At 40.1% G+C, this 20,057-nt stretch overlaps 2 protein-coding genes across 6 annotated transcripts in view; one reads left to right on the plus strand and one right to left on the minus strand.

The window, feature by feature from the left end:
* LOC100567306 (non-structural maintenance of chromosomes element 3 homolog) overlaps positions 1–14,065 on the minus strand; it is a 38,808-nt gene extending 24,743 nt beyond the window's left edge. The window contains exon 1 of one of the 2 annotated variants that reach the window (XM_008122716.3): positions 13,909–14,065. The gene's annotated coding sequence lies outside the window, so the exon portion shown is untranslated. Of the gene's footprint in view, positions 1–5,758; positions 5,783–13,908 lie in introns of those variants that run through there. The other variant, XM_062971187.1, reaches the window with a different exon arrangement.
* The window catches only part of itih6 (inter-alpha-trypsin inhibitor heavy chain family member 6), a 50,893-nt gene that overhangs the window by 10,669 nt on the left and 20,167 nt on the right, over positions 1–20,057 (plus strand). For 2 of the 4 annotated variants that reach the window (XM_062971182.1, XM_062971183.1), the window contains 2 exons: positions 17,700–17,735; positions 19,570–19,724. In XM_062971182.1, coding sequence (XP_062827252.1) covers positions 17,700–17,735; positions 19,570–19,724 — 191 coding nt within the window. Of the gene's footprint in view, positions 1–1,882; positions 3,921–17,699; positions 17,736–19,569; positions 19,725–20,057 lie in introns of all 4 variants that reach the window. The other 2 variants (XM_062971181.1, XM_062971180.1) reach the window with 2 other exon arrangements.

Raw genomic sequence — 20,057 nt, forward strand, 5'->3', positions numbered from 1 at the left:
TTGGATTTAAATAAAGTATTGAGGATATGATGTCTGACTTTAAAATAACCTTCATACTTTCCCAACCTCAATCACAAAACTGTTGGATTGCAATTCCCATTATCCTCAGTCCGCATGGTGGATTATCAAAACTGTTGGGAGTTGTATTTCAACAACAGGTGGGACCCTAACTGGGTACAAACTAAAGAGCACAGAGTACTATGCAAATATATATATATATATATATATATATACACACACACACACACACACACACACACACACACACACACACACACACACACACTAGAGTCACTTATCCAAGGTTCTGGATTATCCAAAGCATTTTTGTAGTCAATGTTTTCAATATATTGTGATATTTTGGTGCTAAATTCGTAAATACAGTAATTACAACATAACATTACTGCGTTTTGAACTACTTTTTCTGTCAAATTTGTTGCATAACATGATGTTTTGGTGCTTAATTTGTAAAATCGTAACCTAATTTGGTGTTTAATAGGCTTTTCCTTAATCCCTTCTTATTATCCAAGATATTCGCTTATCCAAGGTTCTGCCGGCCCATTTAGCTTGGATAAGTGAGATTCTACTGTAGATAGATAGATAGATAGAGAGAGAGAGAGAGAGAGAGAGAGGGAGGGAGGGAGGGGGGATGACTGTTGACTCTCTGTATCCACGAATTCTCTGTCCATGGATGCAACAGGCCTTTGAAGGCAACCGTAAGGCTGATGTGGCCTTCAATGAAAATGAGTTTTACACTAGATGGTCAGTCTTGGGGCGCCTGCACTAATTCGACAGGGTATTCAACCCCTGCCCAAAAGACACCAAAGATCATCTGTTCTTAGAAGCTAAGCAGGGTCTTCCTTGGTTTGTAGTTGGGTGGGACACTACCAACAAATTCTAGGTGCTGTAGACCATATTAAAAAGGAGGAAAGTTGTAAAACCACTTGTAGAGATTCCTTGACTAAGAAATGAAATTCATGGGGTCACCATAATAGGCAATCTGAAAGCACCCACACATAATTAGAATTTCCACCAAAGCCTACCAGTTATGAACTCTGCTAGCATTGAGCAGATATGGACAAAGTTAATGATGTTGCAACAGCCCAGGAACACTCGCAGGACACATTCTGTGCCATCACGCGCAACACGCAATACCAAAGCATTCTATTCCAACAGGCTCAGTGGCAGCCCCTCTAAGACATGGGGCTGAAATCAGGTTCAAGCCCCAGAAGAAGCCCTTTCACTCTGCACAATTATAACTCCCTGATTCCACTGTGAGTGCCTTAGCAACAGCCTATGGGATCCTGGGATTTGTGGTGGGAGGTATTTAGGACTCTCAGCTGGAAAGTTGTGTGACTTCATTGTGGCTATATGCCTACATCATTTCCGAGTTATGACATCCCTATGGTGAACTGATCTGCCATGCCCAAAGGGGCTTGTAGTCTTTTTGGTCATGTCATTGAAGAGCTAAAAGGAGACATGCAGGAAGGGGTAGTGGATGTGAAGGGCCCAAATGGCAGGGACAAAACAGATTTTATTGAGATGCAATAAAAGGTGAATTGCCCTTATGTTGAGTGAAAGGAAGCAAAAGCCATAATAATAATAATAATAATAATAATAATAATAATAATAATAATAATAATAATAATAGTAGCAGAAACCCCAGGCACCATCCGGTTCAACCCCCTTCTGCCATGCAGGAAAAGCACAATCAAAGCACCCCCTAAGCAGTGGGAAGGAAATAGGATTTTGGAAGCACGAAAGGCTGGGGAGGGGGTCTGGGCAGAGAGAAAATGAGACTGGGCAGTGAGGGAGGTGGAAGAGAAAGGAAGATATTGCTACAGCTGTTTTGACAGCTCTTTAATTTTCCTGTGTTTCTCAGGAGGAGGAGGAAAGAGGAGAAGACAGGAATCAGCATGGCACCGCGGAGCCCCTCATTATCACTCGCAGAGCCCTAAGGGCTCCATGGAGCACAGTTTGAGAACCCCTGCTCTACACTAATGCACAAAGAATGGGAAATAAACAAGATGAACTTGAACTCTTAATACAACAAAGCACATATGATGTAATTGGCATCACTGAAACCTGGTGGGATGGGTCTCATGATTGGAATGTAGTAGAGGGGGTATAACCTATTTCTGAGAAGCAGATCAATTATACTCTTCAATAGCCCTGATTTAGCAGGGGCACTCCAGATTCATCCTTTGTCATCCCACTTTTTGAACTGCTTTTAAAATATCCCAAATTTCCCATCTGTCCTTGGTTTAATTCAATTGCTACAAATTATTCAAAGTACTTCTGGTTGCTCCGGTTGCTCCTAACATGAAAAAAAAAATTCAAAGTACTTGGCACCAATTAACTCATCAGGAGAGAGAGGACTGGAATGGCAGAGTCTTGCTCTTTCCAGTAGGAGAAGGCAAAGCAAACTGCTGGACCTCTCCTAGCATCTGTTCACCTCCTCATTAATAACTTTCATTATCTTTACCGCCCTGTGATGCTGAAGTATTGGGAGGAATGGAGTGTAGGCCTTTATAAATCCAAAGATCTGCACAAAAATGTATTGCAAAACATTTCATTGTGGCATGTTCCCTACTGACAGATGTAGTTGATGCTACATCAGATTTAATTTTAGGCCGCTGTTTAGGCAAATAACATTCATTGAGATATGTGTAGGTATGGTTACTTCCCATGATAGACATTACTGTGAATGCAACATGTGCACAACCAACGAGGTATTCCAGGAGGGCTGTGTGCATATCTGTCTGTGTGTACCAGCCTGGCACAAGGATTTTGCTACCAGAGGCAAAGCATTCAATAGTATGGTCTTTCCACTCCTAAATAAATATATACATAGTATGCAACTAAGTTTAGAATCTGAGGTAGAAAAATTCCACAAGTGCCCCTCCTTCGTTGGTAGGAAATGACAGTTCTATTAAATATTTGCTACCTCTTTCTTTCCATATAACATTTTCTACAGTTGTCTTGCTCCGCCCAACAGTAGATCCAGTTCCTATATATGTTAATAAAACAAGAGTGCAGGTGACCTGGCCTCGTGCATGTGAATGCTAAAAGAGTGTTGAGATATGAGGGCAGAATTCAATTAATTTATGTAAAAGTAAAAAAAGAACCAAGAAGACCTGTGTTCTCTTCTGTCAGTCCCCTCATAAAACGGAGATCTGCAGGTCCACATACTTGTTTATCTCCCAGCTTGAGCAGTCGAAATAGAAATATTTTTGCAGGGAGGTTTGCTTCTTGCAGAATGGGAAAACTAGCCCTGGACCAAAAAGAATTGGGTATGTGGATTAAAGTTCCTTCACTCAGGAAATCTCTCCCTTCCCAACGCACACAGACACATTGAATGTTTTCTGTTCTGTGGCAGAAAAATTGTCTTTGACATACCTTTGCCAAAAGGCATTGTGGCAGGTACAACAGGGAAGTCATGCTGGTCCTTTTTCAGTGACCTTCTGCTGTCCCCTTGACTATCTGGACCCTGTTCTCTATTTGCGTGGCATATATTTGTGGAACTGTTTATTATTATTTTTTCTAGAGCCCTCATCAAGTGTGGAAAACAGGACACAGGCTCTTCAGAATATTTTGTTTTCATTTCATCTTATGGAGTAACGAGTGAAACTGGCCACCCTCCAGTCTTGGATGCATGGACAATCAAGGCTTGTATCAGGATGAATGCTACATTTATAGGTCCTTTAAAAAAAGAGGGGAAAAAACCCAAAGGTTTAAAAGTACGAATGAAAGAGATGCCAGGGAGGCGTTCTCATCCACAGAGCCTTCTGCAAAGACGAGGCAAAACTTTCATGCCAGTCATGGACCAGCTCCTAGGATATTCTTTCTTTCTCCTCCTGATCCTGGCACCTTTAGGCACTCCAGGGCACCCTGTTCACATCCAGGTACCTTCCCAAGAGGTAAGCTACTAAAGGACTGGTAATTAATGGGTAGCAGTTATGTCCTCCTATTCTCTTCGTCTTTGGACACATTTTATTGTTGTTGCTTTAAAGAATTGAAATATCAAGAGAGATCCACTTGGAGGCATTAGTGCCATATGATTGTTCAAGAGCTGTATAGAGGTTAAAATCCAGGGTTATACTCTAGTTTTGAAAAGGAAATGAGATCAAAAGGCTGGAGACAGCTAGTCATCAGTGTTTCCCTTATGAAACACTGCTGTTTGCAAGCTGTTTGGTGACAAAAGACAGTTTGATGACACAAGACTCTTCATCATCAGACAGAATGAAAAGGCTGTTCTTCCAAAAGAGTGATAGCAAGGCTGGTTTTTTGTAATACACTGCATAGGCATAATAGCATCATTATAATTTTGGAAAGTTCTAAATTATGAAATGACTCCCAATGTGCCTATCCACTCTCTTTCCAATTGAAACCTTAATCTGTTTGTACATTCTATCTAAGTAAAGGTAAAAGTTTCCCCTTGACATTAAGTTTAGTTGAGTCTGACTCTGTGGGTTGGTGGTCATCTTCATTTCTATGCCGAAGAGCTGGCGTTGTCTGTAGACACCTCCTAGGTCATTTGGCCGGCATGACTGCATAGAGTGCCGTTACCTTCCCGCCAAAGCGGTGCCTGTTGATCTACTCACATTGGCATGTTTTTAACTGCTAGGTTGGCAGAAGCTGGGTCTAAAAACGGGAGCTCACCCCGTCCTGCAGATTCAAACCGCCAACCATCCGGTCAGCAAGTTCTGCAGCTTAGCTGTTTAACCCACTGCCCCCCTTGTTGTTTATTCGTTTAGTCTCTTCCGACTCTTCGTGCCCTTATGGACTAGCCGATGCCAGAGCTCCCTGTTAGCCATTGCCATTCCCCAGCTCCTTCAAGGTCAAGCCAGTCACTTCAAAGATACCATCCGTCTGTCTTGCCCTTGGTCGGCCCCTCTTCCTTTTTCCTTCAATTTTCCCCAGCATCATTCTCTTTTCCAAGCTTTCCTGTCTTCTCATTATGTGGACATAGTACAGTAGAGTCTCACTTATCCAACATAAACGGGCCAACAGAATATTGGATAAGCAAATATGTTGGATAATAAGGAGGGATTAAGGAAAAGCCTATTAAACATCAAATTAGGCCATGATTTTACAAATTAAGCACCAAAACATGTTAAACAACGAATTTGACAGAAAAAGTAGTTCAATATTCAGTAAAGCTATGTAGTAACTACTGCATTTACGAATTTAGCACCAAAATATCATGATGTATTGAAAACATTGACTACAAAAATGCGTTGGATAATCCAGAACGTTGGATAAGCGAATGTTGGATAAGTGAGATTCTACTGTACTTCATCTTTGCCTATCATATCCTTCCCTCCAGTGAGCAGTCGGGTATTATTTCCTGGAGTATGGACTGGTTGGATCTTCTCGCGGTCCAAGACACTCTCACAATTTTCCTCCAACACCCCTGTGCCCCTTACATTCTGTCTAATGGGACCAAAATAGCACAATTTCTACACCTATGAATGAATTCATTTCAAAATGCCCTGATTGCCCATGTCTTCACCCCTCATTACTTTCTTTGCCTTCAGGCTTCTCACCATAGGAACACCCAAGGATTCTAGATTTTCATTTACAGGCTAGCAAATAAACTAATCCCTGAAGCTCTGGCCCATGACCTCCAGTGCAGTACACAAGCTTTGAACCTCGTCTATTACGTGACCATTTCTCTTGTGTTTCGGTCATTGGAACATCACTGTTTCAAAAAGGAATGAGAGCACCCATTCTCTACCCAGCTCCAGGCACTCACCGCCAATGCAAGATCTTGGTTCAAATCCAGTCCATTGCAGCTGCAACTTGTTCCCATCCAAATTTCAAGCGATCAAGCAAACCAAACACAGCAGGTGCAATCCATGAATGGGAATACTTGAAGCCAGGGATGGAAAATTGTCATAGACTGATTTTTATAACATGCTGCAATGGGTATGATGAAAAGTAAAGAGAAAGACAGGATAAATGGTCATACCACGCTATTTTCTAATCGCACATCCTTTGATATACTCTCCTCTTAAAAAGTATTGTTGAATTAATTGGATTTCAGTTACAATACTTTAATCTGGAATCTTTCTGGTTTTCGAGAAAGCTTTGGGGACAGGGGGAAATCTTTTATTGCATGGGTAATTTGAAATACCTTTATTTCGGAATTCAAGATGAAAGATATGGGGGTTCCTCCAAAAATAAGGCTGTCAATACATAATAAGGTTCCCACATGGTTCAAAACAAAGCACCTTGGATTTGCATCATTTGTACCTGGGGGATGCATTTTCAATTATTTTGCTGAGTTTCCTCCATTTTTTTTAAAAAAATGTATATCTGACTGGATAATATCAATACAGATTGATCATTTGAAATCCTCCAAAAGCTAGGATTGGCTAGATGGGTGGCTTTCTGATGATTACAGACTTGGTTTCATTCAAAAATCATTAAAGTATTGTATATAAAATTAGTATTAGTAAATGTCTATAAAGGATATATAAAATATAAATGGATATATAAAACATAAATGAATTTCATGTTTAGATTTTGGTTCCATTGCTAAGATTATATATGTGTATGTAGGTGTGTGTGTACCTATTGTATAATGTGCAGTATTCCAAAAGAAAAAAAGAAAGGATTTTTGAGAAAACTGACACAATTATGGACAGCAGTTATGGATATGGGTGTTTGCTTGGTAGTAAGTCTCTGTGTGGGATCGAGCTTATTTTTATTCTTTGTGTTGTCCTTCTGCCAGCGGGCAAAGACTTGTTATTTAAACATTCTCTTGGCATCTCAGTGAGGAAGTAGCTAAGGGAAGTTCAGTGTTGCTGTTTTCTTTTGACTTACTTGTTTTAAAAGTTATCTCTGATTTCTACAAAAACTGTTTTAAGGGAATTTGTTTTGTTTCATTGCAGATAAGGTGCCATTTGTAGACAGAAAGGTGGGCTGTAAATTGAATAACCAAATAAAGTGGATCATGATGCACACATAAAATAAAACTTGAGTTCCTAGAAATATCTATATGGTTCAACACCCATTTGGACTTCAGAAGTCCAAAACATCTGAAGAACCATGTAAGGAAAGTGTGGCCACTTTCTGACTAAATTGGACACCTTGCTGCTCCTTTTCACCTTCACCGCCCTTCCTCACTAGTAAAATAAAGTTAGAGGTGATGATGAAGAAGACTCTTCTGGCTTCTGGATATCTCTGCCCAGATTTAGGTCTTGCTGTTTTTTGTTACCTACCATATCTGCTCACTTGAATCACATACTATAGAGAAGATTAGCCATGTTGGCTTTTGTAAACATTTACTATATATACCCATGTGTAAGATGACTTTATGCGTGCGTTGAGGACCATTTTATTAATTTTGATATTACCCATGGATAGATTGAGGGTCATCTCATGTAGAGCGGAAAGCACCAGTGCCAGCTCAAAGGTCCAGACACCTTGGCCATCTTTGCCACCTTTTTCCCACTCAGGCATACCAAAGGCCAGAAGCGCCACCATGGTGAATGAAGTAGAGGGGTCAGCATTTTTTTTAGGTTCTCCCATAATGAACGTACAATAGAGTCTCGCTTATCCAACATAAACAGGCCGGCAGAATGTTGGATAAACGAAAATGTTGGATAATAAGGAGGGATTGAGAAAAAGTCTATTAAACATCTAATTACATTATGATTTTACAAATTAAGCACCAAAACATCATGTTTTACAAAAACCGATAGAAAAAGCAGTTCAATACACAGTAAAGTTATGCAGTAATTACTGCATTTACGAATTTAGCACCAAAACATCGCAATGTATTGAAAACATTGACTACAAAAACATTGACTACTAAAAGGCAGATTGCGTTGGATAATACAGAACTTTGAATAAGCGAAGGTTGGATAAGCGAGACTCTACTGTAGATGCAAAGGATAGACTGGGCTTAGCCCTTCTGGATTTTAGATACTACTAGCTTTGCCCGGCCACGCATTGCTGTGGCTTATGGGAATCATTTGTTGGCCAGGTGGAATAGCAGTGAATAGCCTTGCAGCCTCAAAGCCTGGCCGTTTTCTGGGGTAGCTGGAGTAGCACCCTCAATCAAAGAGCCGCTTTGAAGACTGGCTACTTCCTTTGTAGGCAAATCCTTGTTTGGCCATCTTGAATTACACTGAATAGTCCTGCAACTTAAAAGCCTGGCCACTTTCTACGTAGGGCATTCTTGCTAGTCCAGGTTGAATGAGACGGAGTAACCTCGTGGCTTCAAAGCCTGGGATTTTTTCACCTAGAGGAAATCTTGGTTGGTCAGGTTGAATAGCACTGAATAGCCTTGCTGCTTGTAAGCCTGGCCGTTTTCTACCTTGCAGAATCCTTGGTTGGCCAGTTTGAATAGCAATTAATAGTCTTGATGTGGCAGGTATGAATGCTGCAATTAACCACCTTGATCAGCATTTAATGGCCTTGCAGTTTCAAAGCCTGTCTGCTTCCTGCCTGGGGGAATCCTTTGTTGGGATGTGTTAGCTAGGCCTGATTGTTTCCTTTCTGGAATTCACAATTTCCCTGCTTTCAGAGTGTTGCTCTTTATTTACTGTCCTGGTTTTAGAGACTATGTATTATTATACCACAGAAATTATTACATATTATATTTATAATCCTATATTATCTGCTTCGAACTGGATTATATGAGGCCCCTTCTAAACAGCTGTATAAAATCCACAACAGAGCCTACCTTTCTAATTGACAGGGAGAGAAAGGCTCTTTCTTATCCTCTGTAATTTGGACAATTTTTCTAGGTTTTTTTGATTGAAAGACATACCTTGGATGACTATGTCTTTTGTGGCCAGAACTTTATTTGTGTTGTGGAAACTTTGTTCTTGTAAATAGTGCAACCATATTATGTTGCTACAAAGAAAAGCTTCCTAAGGAAGAGATAACATTGGTCTGTGTGTTTTTGTTCTTTTTATCACTTTTGGCTACTGCTGCTGGGTCATGCTGCTGCTAATAAGTTACTCTGCCATACATTTATGGGGAGAGTCTTTTGTTGCTAAGCCCACTCGTCCAAAAATAAGAACATACAGGGAGTATCTAATTAAAGAAAATGATCAATAGAAATTAAAAGTGAGAGAAGTGGTAGGGATAAATTATTGGTTCCGTTGCCATCAATTACATGATTGGTTCAGGAAATATGTTAGTGTATAGTTCGCCAATAGAAAATTAGTATCTGAATATATTCTTGAGAAGGGGAACAAAGGCTTAGTCTCTAGATTATATAAATATATCTTAGAGTACAATTTAGAGGATAACCGAATAAAAATTTCTGTGATTTCATGGGCTAAAGACTTTGGGGAAAATATTGATTTGGAGAATTGAGAACATCTATGGAAATGAGGATTTAAATTTTCAATAGCTGGCTCCATCAGAGAAAATATGTATAAAATGTTCTATAGAAGTTATATAATACAGTACCAGAGATAATAGCTACTATTGAGAAATCTCATGGAGTTGAATGCTGGAGGTGTAAGATGCAGAGAGGCACCTTTTTCATGTTTGTTGGTACTGTAGGATGGTACAAGATTTTTGGAAAAATGTGATTAAGGAAATAAACAAAATGATTACTAATAAGGTTAATAAAAATTCAGAAATGTGTCTTTTATGGGGCCACGACTAGCACAGCAGGTTAAACTGTCAGCTATAGAAAATCTTGCCAACTGGCAGGTTGGCATTTCAAGCTGCAGGTCGGGGTGAGCTCCCGCTATCAGCCCTAGCTTCTGCTTACCTAGCACTTTGAAAACAGCAACCTGAGTAGATAAATAGGTACCGTTTTGGCAGGGAGGTAAAAGGCGTTCCTGAAAAACATGCTGGCAATTTGGTTAGGAAGGCGTCCATGGACAACAGGCTCCTTGGCGTGGAAAACGAAATGACAGCACCTCCCCATGACCGAGTTGAGCTCCAGATGCTGAGATGGAAAAAAGAGGGAAGCCTTGCCTCTGTTTATGTACTATCTGTCTTTGTTGTCAGTTGTATAACGGCACTGAATGTTTGCCATATATGTACCTTGTAATCCACTCTGAGTCCCCTCGGGGAGATAGAGTGGAATATAAAGGAAGTATATTATTTTTAGGAATATTTAGGGAGAGAATTAGTAAAGAGGATGAGGGACTTTGTCAATATAGCTTTTTTGCAGCCAGATTACGAAGACTTGAGAGAAAAGTTATTAGATTATATTCAAATGGCTAAGCTATCTAATGGTATCTGGGGAGGAAATAACAAAGAGTTTGCCAAAACAATGGAAACTGGCATTTGAATATTTGGAAAGAAGACAAGTTTTGACTTTAAAGTAGCCACAAGGGGAATTTGCTAAAGTAATTATAAGAGTAGGTGGATACCAAGGGTCCTCTATAGAGCAAAATACAAAGCAAGGTCTCCAAACACTTGGTAGTATCATTGAGCATCAGAATGGGCTCAATTATACAAGTTACTTTCTTGGACTGCCACTCTCCCTTTGATCCATGCTGATTTGGGGAAAATTAGTTCAAACTTGCTGGTTTGGAGAATTTTAGTCCAAAAGATTAATATATCAAAGCACTGCCACATATAGATCGTTCCTTGTCCTTTGACCTACACTGGCAGCATCTCTAAGTAGCTGAAACAGTTGTTTGTTTAAAGCAAGCAAGCGCTGAGCATAACCCTCCTTCCTGAGCTTTCAGGCTTCAAAGGGAGAAAGGCATCTGCATGTTTGGAAAGGAATGGTTTGAGCGAGCAATTAAAAACAAAGTTGGCAGAAGTGGAAATGTCACCTGTGGTAGGGATGGCATAAACTGAAAGAAAACAGACAACTCACTGGATTCCCTGAAGCAAAGATTGCCTGGACTCCAGAAGCTTAAGAAAACAACATTTCTGGACTCTTTGAAGACACCTGGCAAGTTGGGTTGGGAATATACAGAAGGCAGGATGAAGAAATCTAAGCAAAACTCCAATTAACCAGTGACTCAAAGCACACAGAAACCAGTTATGTGCACATCCCTAGAAGAAAACTAAATGTAATATTTTGCCCAGTCAAAAAAGGAAAAGAAATGGGGCCTGTAATATCTACAGAAATTTTCAGTAGGCTATTTGTAATTTACCTTTTCTCTAGATAGTGCTTATATACTTAAAAGGGCAAATGTTCATTCTATTTCGCAATGCTGACTCTTGCTCTTGCCTATTACCCATCTTTTGTGACCCATCACCCAATTTAAAAGTTTCATTGTAGTTAAATACAAATACCTACCTCCCCCCCCCTCTCTTCTTAATGTCATTCTTTCTATTTTATTTCTCAGTAATATCGCTTAAATAGGGATGGGAACCCATTTTGGGTTGGGTGTTCAATTTTCCTCCCCTAAGTGTCTGTGGGTTGAATGAGTGAAGCTAGATCTAGAATCTCATCCTATGAGTTGCGGATCATCTTCCCATCGTGCTTGAAATGAAATCAGATAATATTTCCTATCCCATCATGAAATAGAGCAATTTCAAGCAGCCATGGATAGTGAGATCTGGGCCATGGGTAGTGAAACCCGAGACTCAGATACCGAGTCCTTTTAAGCTGGTGGCCGGTACTGGCAACTGGCTGGCTGTGGATCCAAGCGCTTGGCGAAACAAAGAAGCTAAACCCAGTATTCCCGATCAAGTAATCTCTGCAAGTTGAAGAAGACGCCACCAAGGTAGTTTATTCAAGTCAGCTGATTTGGATCACGCAGAAGGAAGCTGAGATCCTTAGCAATAGTAAAACAGACATTTTTATATAGTTTGTCCCTTTGAATTTCCCATTCTCACCCTGCTGGGGCTGGCTTCGCCCTGATTGGCAGAGCTGCCCTGACGTCATGAACAGCCAGGAGGAATTCCCTCCAGGAGGCAGGACTGCAGCCCTGCCAGCCAATCAGAGAGCATTCCTCGCTTCCAGTGAAGATTTCTGCTCTCCAGTGGCTAGCAATGGGTTGGCTGATAGTATCAAACAAAGAACAAAGAAGACATGGTTTTATGAATGGATTACAGTGTCCCAACACCGGAACGAACAAAGCAACATGCGGGAATCTGACAGATTGCATCCCATTAAATAACGCCTTCTGCTGTTTTTAGAAACCAGGACATTTTAAGAGCAGATAGAAAAGTGTAATGGCAGATAATAAATTGGGACTGTCCTTTTCAAACTGGGGCTTTTGGAGAATCTGTGCTCCTAAACCCATTTGCTTCTTCACCCAGACTAAAGCTTAATTGAGAGAGACCAATTTGAACTATTTATTCCTTCATGATATGCACTGGAATAGAAGCACAAAGAAATGACTGGTAGAGTGGCTTATAAGTAATGTACCTCCTAGCAAGAAGTGTTTTTGCTCTCTGCTTGAGAGTTTCTACATTCTTTGGTCTGGACCCAAGCATTATAAAAGATTGAATTTGTCATATTATGCACCTCAACCCACAAACATCCCCCACTCCTACTGCATATATGCAATCACAAGAAACATGAAATAAACCTGCTTGAAACTATATTTTATGCCTTTCCAAAATTCCACCATTGCCTATGCTGGGGCTTTTCAACCAAGCAATACTTACTCACACTAGCCCTTACAATGTTCAGTGTTAAGTGTAACATCCAAATTCTCCAACAATCCCAATTTGGCAAAAACAGTCCTGGTTGATTCTGTTGTCTTCATGTTTCGGTTGCCTTTAAAGTTTTCTGGTCTCTCTTTTCACCACTCAGGTTTCTCCTTTGTCCTCCATTTATTTCCACTGCTGCAAACTAACTTCAAAGCACAAAAGTAGTTTTCACTCAAATCAGCAAGAGGGATATTAGGCTCATTTGAATTTTCCTTTGTTTCTTTGTTTAAGGCTTTGCTAAACTCAGTGCATCAATTCCAGTGTTTCTCTGCTTGACATACTAGGTGTGTGTGTTCTTCCTCATTAATAACATTTGCCCTCTTTGCCTGACCACATCCCTCTGACCACACTATGATGTTGCCTGGCCACATGGGTCTAGTCTGAAGGAGCATCTTGCAATGTTTAATGACTTATTTTGTAAGTTTTTTTTGTTAAACCTAATAAATACATTGTCCGATTAATATTTATTCATTTTTTAAAAAAACCTAATGGGCCAGTATGACTGCAAAGATTTTTTAAACAGATATACTCAATTTAAAATGCCTGTTTTCTCGCCTTTTTATTATAATGTTGTCAAAAATTCAAACCCGCTACCCAAAGATAAGCTCAATACAGGTTCTAAGGCCAAATATTAGTTCTATTATGTATATTTTTCATTACATGAAATTTCGCAGTACCTTTGAAACAGTACCTTTTCCCTGGTTCAGTGTAAATTTCATTTCAGCAGTTCAGACAAGAAACTACACATTCCAGAAGTGTTTACTTAACCTTTCACCAAAATAACCCCCGAGGAGAAGTTAGGAGAAAATGCATGGACACAAAATCCAGAACAAAAATCTATCTCCAAATCTCCTAACAAAAGAAGTTTCACTCTGTGCTTCAAAACTATACATCTCTGTTTTCCTAAATCATTCATAACATTAATATAATAATAATAATAATAATAACAACAACAACAACAACAACAATAATAAGCTTTATTTATACCCCGCCACCATCTCCCCGTGGTTACTCAGGGCGGCTCACAATGTTACAAAAGTAACAGCCCAAATACATTAACAATATACACAGTTTAAAACACAAGAAGATGATAAAACAGAAGTTAAAACAAAGGTTTATACAACAGTAAAATTCACCTGGTTATAATTCTTTTGAGACTCAAACATATATGTTCTATATTTAAAATAACTAAGCTGCACTGGAGCGGAGAAGCATAGCTGTACATATGCAGTCCAGTGCATAAATCTTAAAATAGCCTGCTTGTGCATGTATGCACCTGAGAGGCTTTGCCAGCTCCCCACTTACCATGCAGTGAGTCCATCAAGAGAAGAAAATTGCCAGTCAGAAAAACTAAATCCTGTCAACCGAAACTTCTATCACCTGTGGAAATCCAGAGATGAGCTGCTGCCATACACAAACAGCATACAGATAAAATCTTTTTCATTGAATTGATATATTTACATACAGCCCCATTGTGTTTCTGAGGCTCACCCTTTGTACAAACTGGACTTGGTCAATAATCCCATCAAGAACTGTTTTACATATTGCCTCAGCACATGTTTGCCTGCCCTCCCCTTTTCCAAACAGACCTTTTCGAACAACTCCAGCTCCAAACCTCCAATGACTGCCATGGAGGAGGCTCCATCCACTCCTGACATCATGAGGATCCCCCAGCCAATGTGGGCTTGGAATGAAATCGGGCCAATTTCTGAAAAACAAGAGGAGAGCACGGAGACTGACAAAGAGGATAAAATGTCTTGCACTGTATTGCATAGTTATGTCAGATTCGTTTTGAGCTCAGACTCTATATTAGACATCCTTTCAGACCTGAAAACAATAAACCTCTGTTCCTTTTGCCTTCAAATTTGGTTTGCATGTTGGGCTGGTCTGCAAGGTAGTGAGGTGCACTAGCCACCAGGAAACATTGGCCACTTAGAAAGCTGAACATAGGAGATTTTGTGACTCCTTTACTTTACCTAATTGGTATTATCTATTAGCAAAAATATGCAGATGGAGATAGTGAAAGCTGAACATGAACTTTCTCTAGGAGATTTTGTGACTCCTTTACTTTATCTAATTGGTATTATCTATTAGCAAAAATATGCAGATATGCAGAGATAGTGGAGTTGTGTCTCCTGATCTCATCCTTTCTGTGTCTCAAACTCCATTGTGAATCTTTGTTCTCAAGGCAAACAAGCAAACAAAAAATCCCCCTAAGAATTGCTGATCATTACATTTGAGTACGGCATGACCCCTGTATCAAAGAGGATATACAAAACTTTGGATAATAGCAAACCTTATTGAAATGAAGGACTTCCAGATCAAGAATAACATAGAGCATGGAGAGCATAGAAAATGCCTAGGGAGGGTAACTGCGGATACCAGTCTCACAAATGCAGGTGTACTGCATTTTTAACTTAGCCTTCTTGCTGTCCAAAACTGTAACAAAACTTTCATCTTGCTCATTTATTGTTTTTGTTTACTAAAGACCCAAAACTAATCCTATTAAGCCCCTTCTCGTACATCCTCAAGGACAGTTGGGTTGGTCCAAACAGGACTTCAAGTAAAGGCCTTAAAAGGAAATTACCTGTTCCTGTAAATTGGATATTGTGGTTTGGCGGAATATAATCTGGAGGAAATAAGACTTTATTTTTCGTTTTTAAAATGAGGTCTGGCTTTCCCTGGTCGCAGAGACTCACAGTCTGGAAAGCCTCATAAGCACATACGAAGAGCTGTGCCAAAGAAACCAAAAACTTGTCTAGTCCAGCTTTCTGTTTCCCACAATGATCAACCAATGTCTCAGGGAAGACCATGAAAGCATATCATGGACCCTTTACTCTCTTGGGTTGCATTGGGTAGCAAAAGTGGTTGAAATGCTTTCTTAAGTATATCCACGTTGTCAGAGACAGAACGCCAGTGAGTAAAGCAAAACTCAGTTTATTGAGATTACAAAACTAAAAATGCCCGTAGGAGACAAAGAACAGGGCAAACACTTGACTTCAGTGTGATAGGTAACAAAAAACAACTCAGATTGAGCTTAAACAACTCAAAGGGAAAAACCGGGTTAAACAGAAGTATAATCCGGATAAAATCAAAAGTGCTTACTTCAGCCTGGCAAACAATGCAAACAAAGGAGGATCAACAGGAGTCAGAATGTAAACAACAGACTGGTAGCAGATTCCTCTCTGCTACTCAGAAACAGCAGGAGACTAAACCAGGCTGGTTTATTCCTCCCTGCAGCGAAGGAAAACGTGGTCGTAGTCAGGATTCAATTTAAGGTTCAACAGCCAACGATATCCAGGTCCAGGCTCAGCAGTCAGGGAAACGGCAGTCAGCAGGTTCCCAATCCGGTCCAGAGGTCAATAGCCAAACGTAGTCGTCTAGGAATCCAAAGGTCTCACCGATAAGCAGCAGAAGGGATAATCCAGAATCGAAGTCAGTCAGTCCAGCGTCAATCCAGTGTGAGTAGGTATTGCCCGTCAAAAAGATGACGGAGGTCCAAGCTATTGAGATTAAACACAAGTTGCACAGAGAAAAACCCCGCACAGTTCCTCCCGCCGTCGATGTCCAGTGTCCTTGGTAAACTTACGTATCCAGCAACGAATCACACCCGTCTTCAGGAAGTTCCCCAACAAAAGCCCAAGCGTCCGTCCAGATTACCTTGCCCAACGCAATTAGACATTGATCCCAAACCCCAATTTATCCCAGTTCAAGCTCATCATCGCTGTCAGCTGCCATCTCAATTCCAGGCGCCCCAAACTCATCATCCTCATCAGAGCTAAAGCACCTTTGACTACGCCCCACAGCATCCCCAGCTGTGGATCCCGCTCCATCCCTCCAGCCAGTCCATGGGTCTGATCCTGCAACCCGCCACTCACCTCCCATGCTTTCATTGCCTGTTTCCCCAACACCCAAATCCTCCCTCACATGAGTCCATTCCATGTCATCCTCCTCCGAGCTGGCCATCTCTTCCTCCAAACCCTTAGAAAAACCTTCAAATGAGTCCTCATCTGTCGGGTCTGTAAACAAATCCCGGAGCCGTTTTCGTTCACGCTCCTCGAAAGAGTCTGACTCTCGAGGAGTCTTATGCCCCCTTCTTCTATTATTGGAGCCCGAAGGCTCAACCATAACACACGTGGTTGCAAGTTTGATGAGTGGGACATTTTCCTCTACACTTGCTTTTAGCAATCATCTCACTTGTATTGTAATACTTTTAATGTTTGTTTCTTTTAGTCTCCTTATGGAGAGAAAAAGTGGGATATAAATAAACATAATAATAATAAATTATAAATAATAAGTTGTGGAAAAGAAAAAGGTTTGGATCATTGATGTCGTCATCCCAGGTGACAGTCAAATTGACGAAAAACAACAGGAAAAACTCAGCCGCTATCAGGACCTCAAGATCAAACTGCAAAGACTCTGGCAGAAACCAGTACAGGTGGTCCCGGTGGTGATCGGCACACTGGGTGCCGTGCCAAAAGATCTCAGCCAGCATTTGGAAACAATCGATGTTGACAAAATTACGATCTGTCAACTGCAAAAGGCCACCCTACTGGGATCTGTGCGCATCATCCGAAAATACATCACAGAGTCCTAAACACTTGGGAAGGGTTTGACTTGTGATTTTGTGATACGAAATCCAGCATTTCTATCTTGTTTGCTGTGTCATACAATGTCGTTGTGTCAATAATAATAATAATAATAATAATAATAATAATAGGTAAATCTTTGGGGACTTTTTAAAAGATTGTTTGGACACAGTACAATCAGCTTTCTGTAGCCACAGATTCTGCATCCAGTGATTCAACCATCCAGGACTTGAAAATATATATTTTTTAAATCCAAAAAGCAAACTTAGATTTTGCCATTTTATATAAGAGATACCATTTCACTATGCCATTGTATATAATGGGACGGGCGTCCACAGATTTTGGTAATGACAGGGCATCCTGAAGCCAACTCCAGTGGATATGAAAGGCCGAATGTAGTTGATGCAAAATATGTCCGATAAAGTTATATTTTATTGTAATTTAGTTTAGTTCCCAAGATTTCCCTTTTCACCGAGAAGGAAATAATTCTTTTGTCTTCTTCCACAGAGATCGGCACACCAAGTAAAATCTCCCAAAGAAGAGGTAAGTGACGTGTAGGACTACTAACTGATCTATTATCTCCAATCACAACCAAATCAGTTCAAGACCTATTCTATACATGCAGCAGAATAAGGTCAATAATGTATCCCCATCAAGCTTAACAACACTTTGGGGTGCACAGTCTTTGCGCTGTCTCTGTCTCTTTGCGCTGTTTGTTTGTTTTCAATACTTTGGTACAACTTATTTTTAATATATATATTTTTGGACATTTCCAATTTTTTTTCACATACATACAAGGGGGAAAGATGTAAAAATTGGGTAAGAAAGAAAAAGGGAAGGTGAGGGTTTTCCAGTTATTGTTAGTAAATGAAGTCTTTACCGATATCTAATATTTTGCAGGGAGAGGGGGTGAGGAGACAGAAGAAAAGGCAATATGCATAGTTATGATAATTACATCTAATTTTTCATTTCCATTACACTTATTTTCAATACTTAAAGTATTAAAAGTTCATTATATCCTCTGTAGCAAAAAGAGGCATGATATTATCAATTAGTTTCAAATCTGCTGGTTGTATCTTCTTATCTCATATTTTTCTTTCTTCTTTTCCAGCTTTCTTTTGTAAAAGTTCATCTCGGTTATCCTTGTCAGATTGTTTTATCTAAATCTAATTATTAGCTAAGGAATCTAAAAATTCAAGATAGTCTGTTAGTAAGTTAGTCATGTATGAACAAAACTTTGCTATGTATCGCTATGACTATCTTTTCTGTTTGTTGAGAGGAAATTCACAGGTGAAGCTAGCAATTGTAAGTCCATTTAATTATCTATATATATAAAAGGGTAATGGCATCACGGCGACCCACAAAACAACAAAACTACAGGGTCCCCAACCTCGAAATTTGACAACACAACCCATCATCCATGCCACTAGGTTGATACAACAAAAATAAAAGAAAAATGAAGTCCTAATTAGAGGGAGAGCAATAATTGTAACTACCACCAATTCCTCAATACTTTATTTCCCATACCACCATACTTCACCACAGCAACGCGTGGCCGGGCACAGCTAGTATTGTATAACTTGATCTTGTATGTGACCAGAAGTTTGTGGTTTATGAAACAACACCTATGGCTGGAGAGCAAAGGGCCCTTCTGCACAGCCAGCTGTGGCACAGCTGGTTAGTAGCCAGCTGCAATAAATCACTACTAACCATGAGGTCACAAGATCGAAGTCTGGGTCAGATTAAGCTCCCAACCATTAATAGCCTAGCTTGCTGTTGACCTATTCAGCTCAAAAAACAGTTGCATCTGTCAAGTAGAAAATTTAGTTACCGCATCATGTGGAGAGACGAATATAACTAATTTACGACACATTAAAAACTTCCAGCAGCGTGCAGAAAGGAATGAGGAAGTACTCCATCAAGGACTTGGTGTCACAAGTGGTTGATGAAGCGGCAGCTCCCCTTGTGGCCGGAATCGAGCATACCCTCATGAAGCCGGGAGCTGGAAAATGTTAAATTGCCTCTGTATCTGTCTATATGTCGTATGTCTAATGGCATTGAATGTTTGTCATGAATATGTGCATTGTGATCCACCCTGAGTCCCCTTCAGGGTGAGAAGGGCAGAATATAAATACTGTAAATAAATAAATATAACACAGAATATCAAGGCAGATAAGCCACAATATCTCCTTTGAACTAGGTTATTTGAGTCCACACTTCCACATAATCCAGTTCAAAGTGGATTTTATACAGTTGTGTGGAAGGGGTCTAAGTGACAACTGTGTTTTTATTAGGATTGTGTTCCAGACTTTAAATCTTGGCCTTGTTAACTGGTCACAGACATTGTTATTGACCATTTTGTGGTTTCTCCCCTTAGCTCACAATTTCTAGTTTCTTGGTACGCTCAGCAATTGTATCCCGCTATGCCTTCACCCGAGTGTGGACTGTTATGAACAATCCACATACAGAGGCAAAAGAAGCCATCTTTGACCTGGATCTCCCCAGTTCAGCATTCATCTCCAATTTTACCATGTGAGTCTGGGACACAGAAACTCAGTCTGTACACTCCTTGAAATGAGACATCATGATAGATAGCCATAAATTGTTTGGCTTTGTTGGATGGAATGTGGGATGGGGAAAAGTCAAGAGGAAAACATGTCTCAGTGTTTGATTCAGAAAATTCAAGATCTTGAGCATTGTGAGTTTAAATCTTAGTTACAAGGAAAGTTGAATAGAAAATTCAGAATCTAATAAGTCAGCAGTCCGATTCGATTTTGAATTCTTCACACATATTATCACTCAAGCCAAACCAATTTCATACTCATCACCTGTCAGTTAACCACAGCAACAAATTACAGCTCATCT

The sequence above is a fragment of the Anolis carolinensis genome, chromosome 2 (assembly GCF_035594765.1).
Source record: "Anolis carolinensis isolate JA03-04 chromosome 2, rAnoCar3.1.pri, whole genome shotgun sequence".
NCBI classification, from domain to species: Eukaryota; Metazoa; Chordata; class Lepidosauria; order Squamata; family Dactyloidae; genus Anolis; species Anolis carolinensis.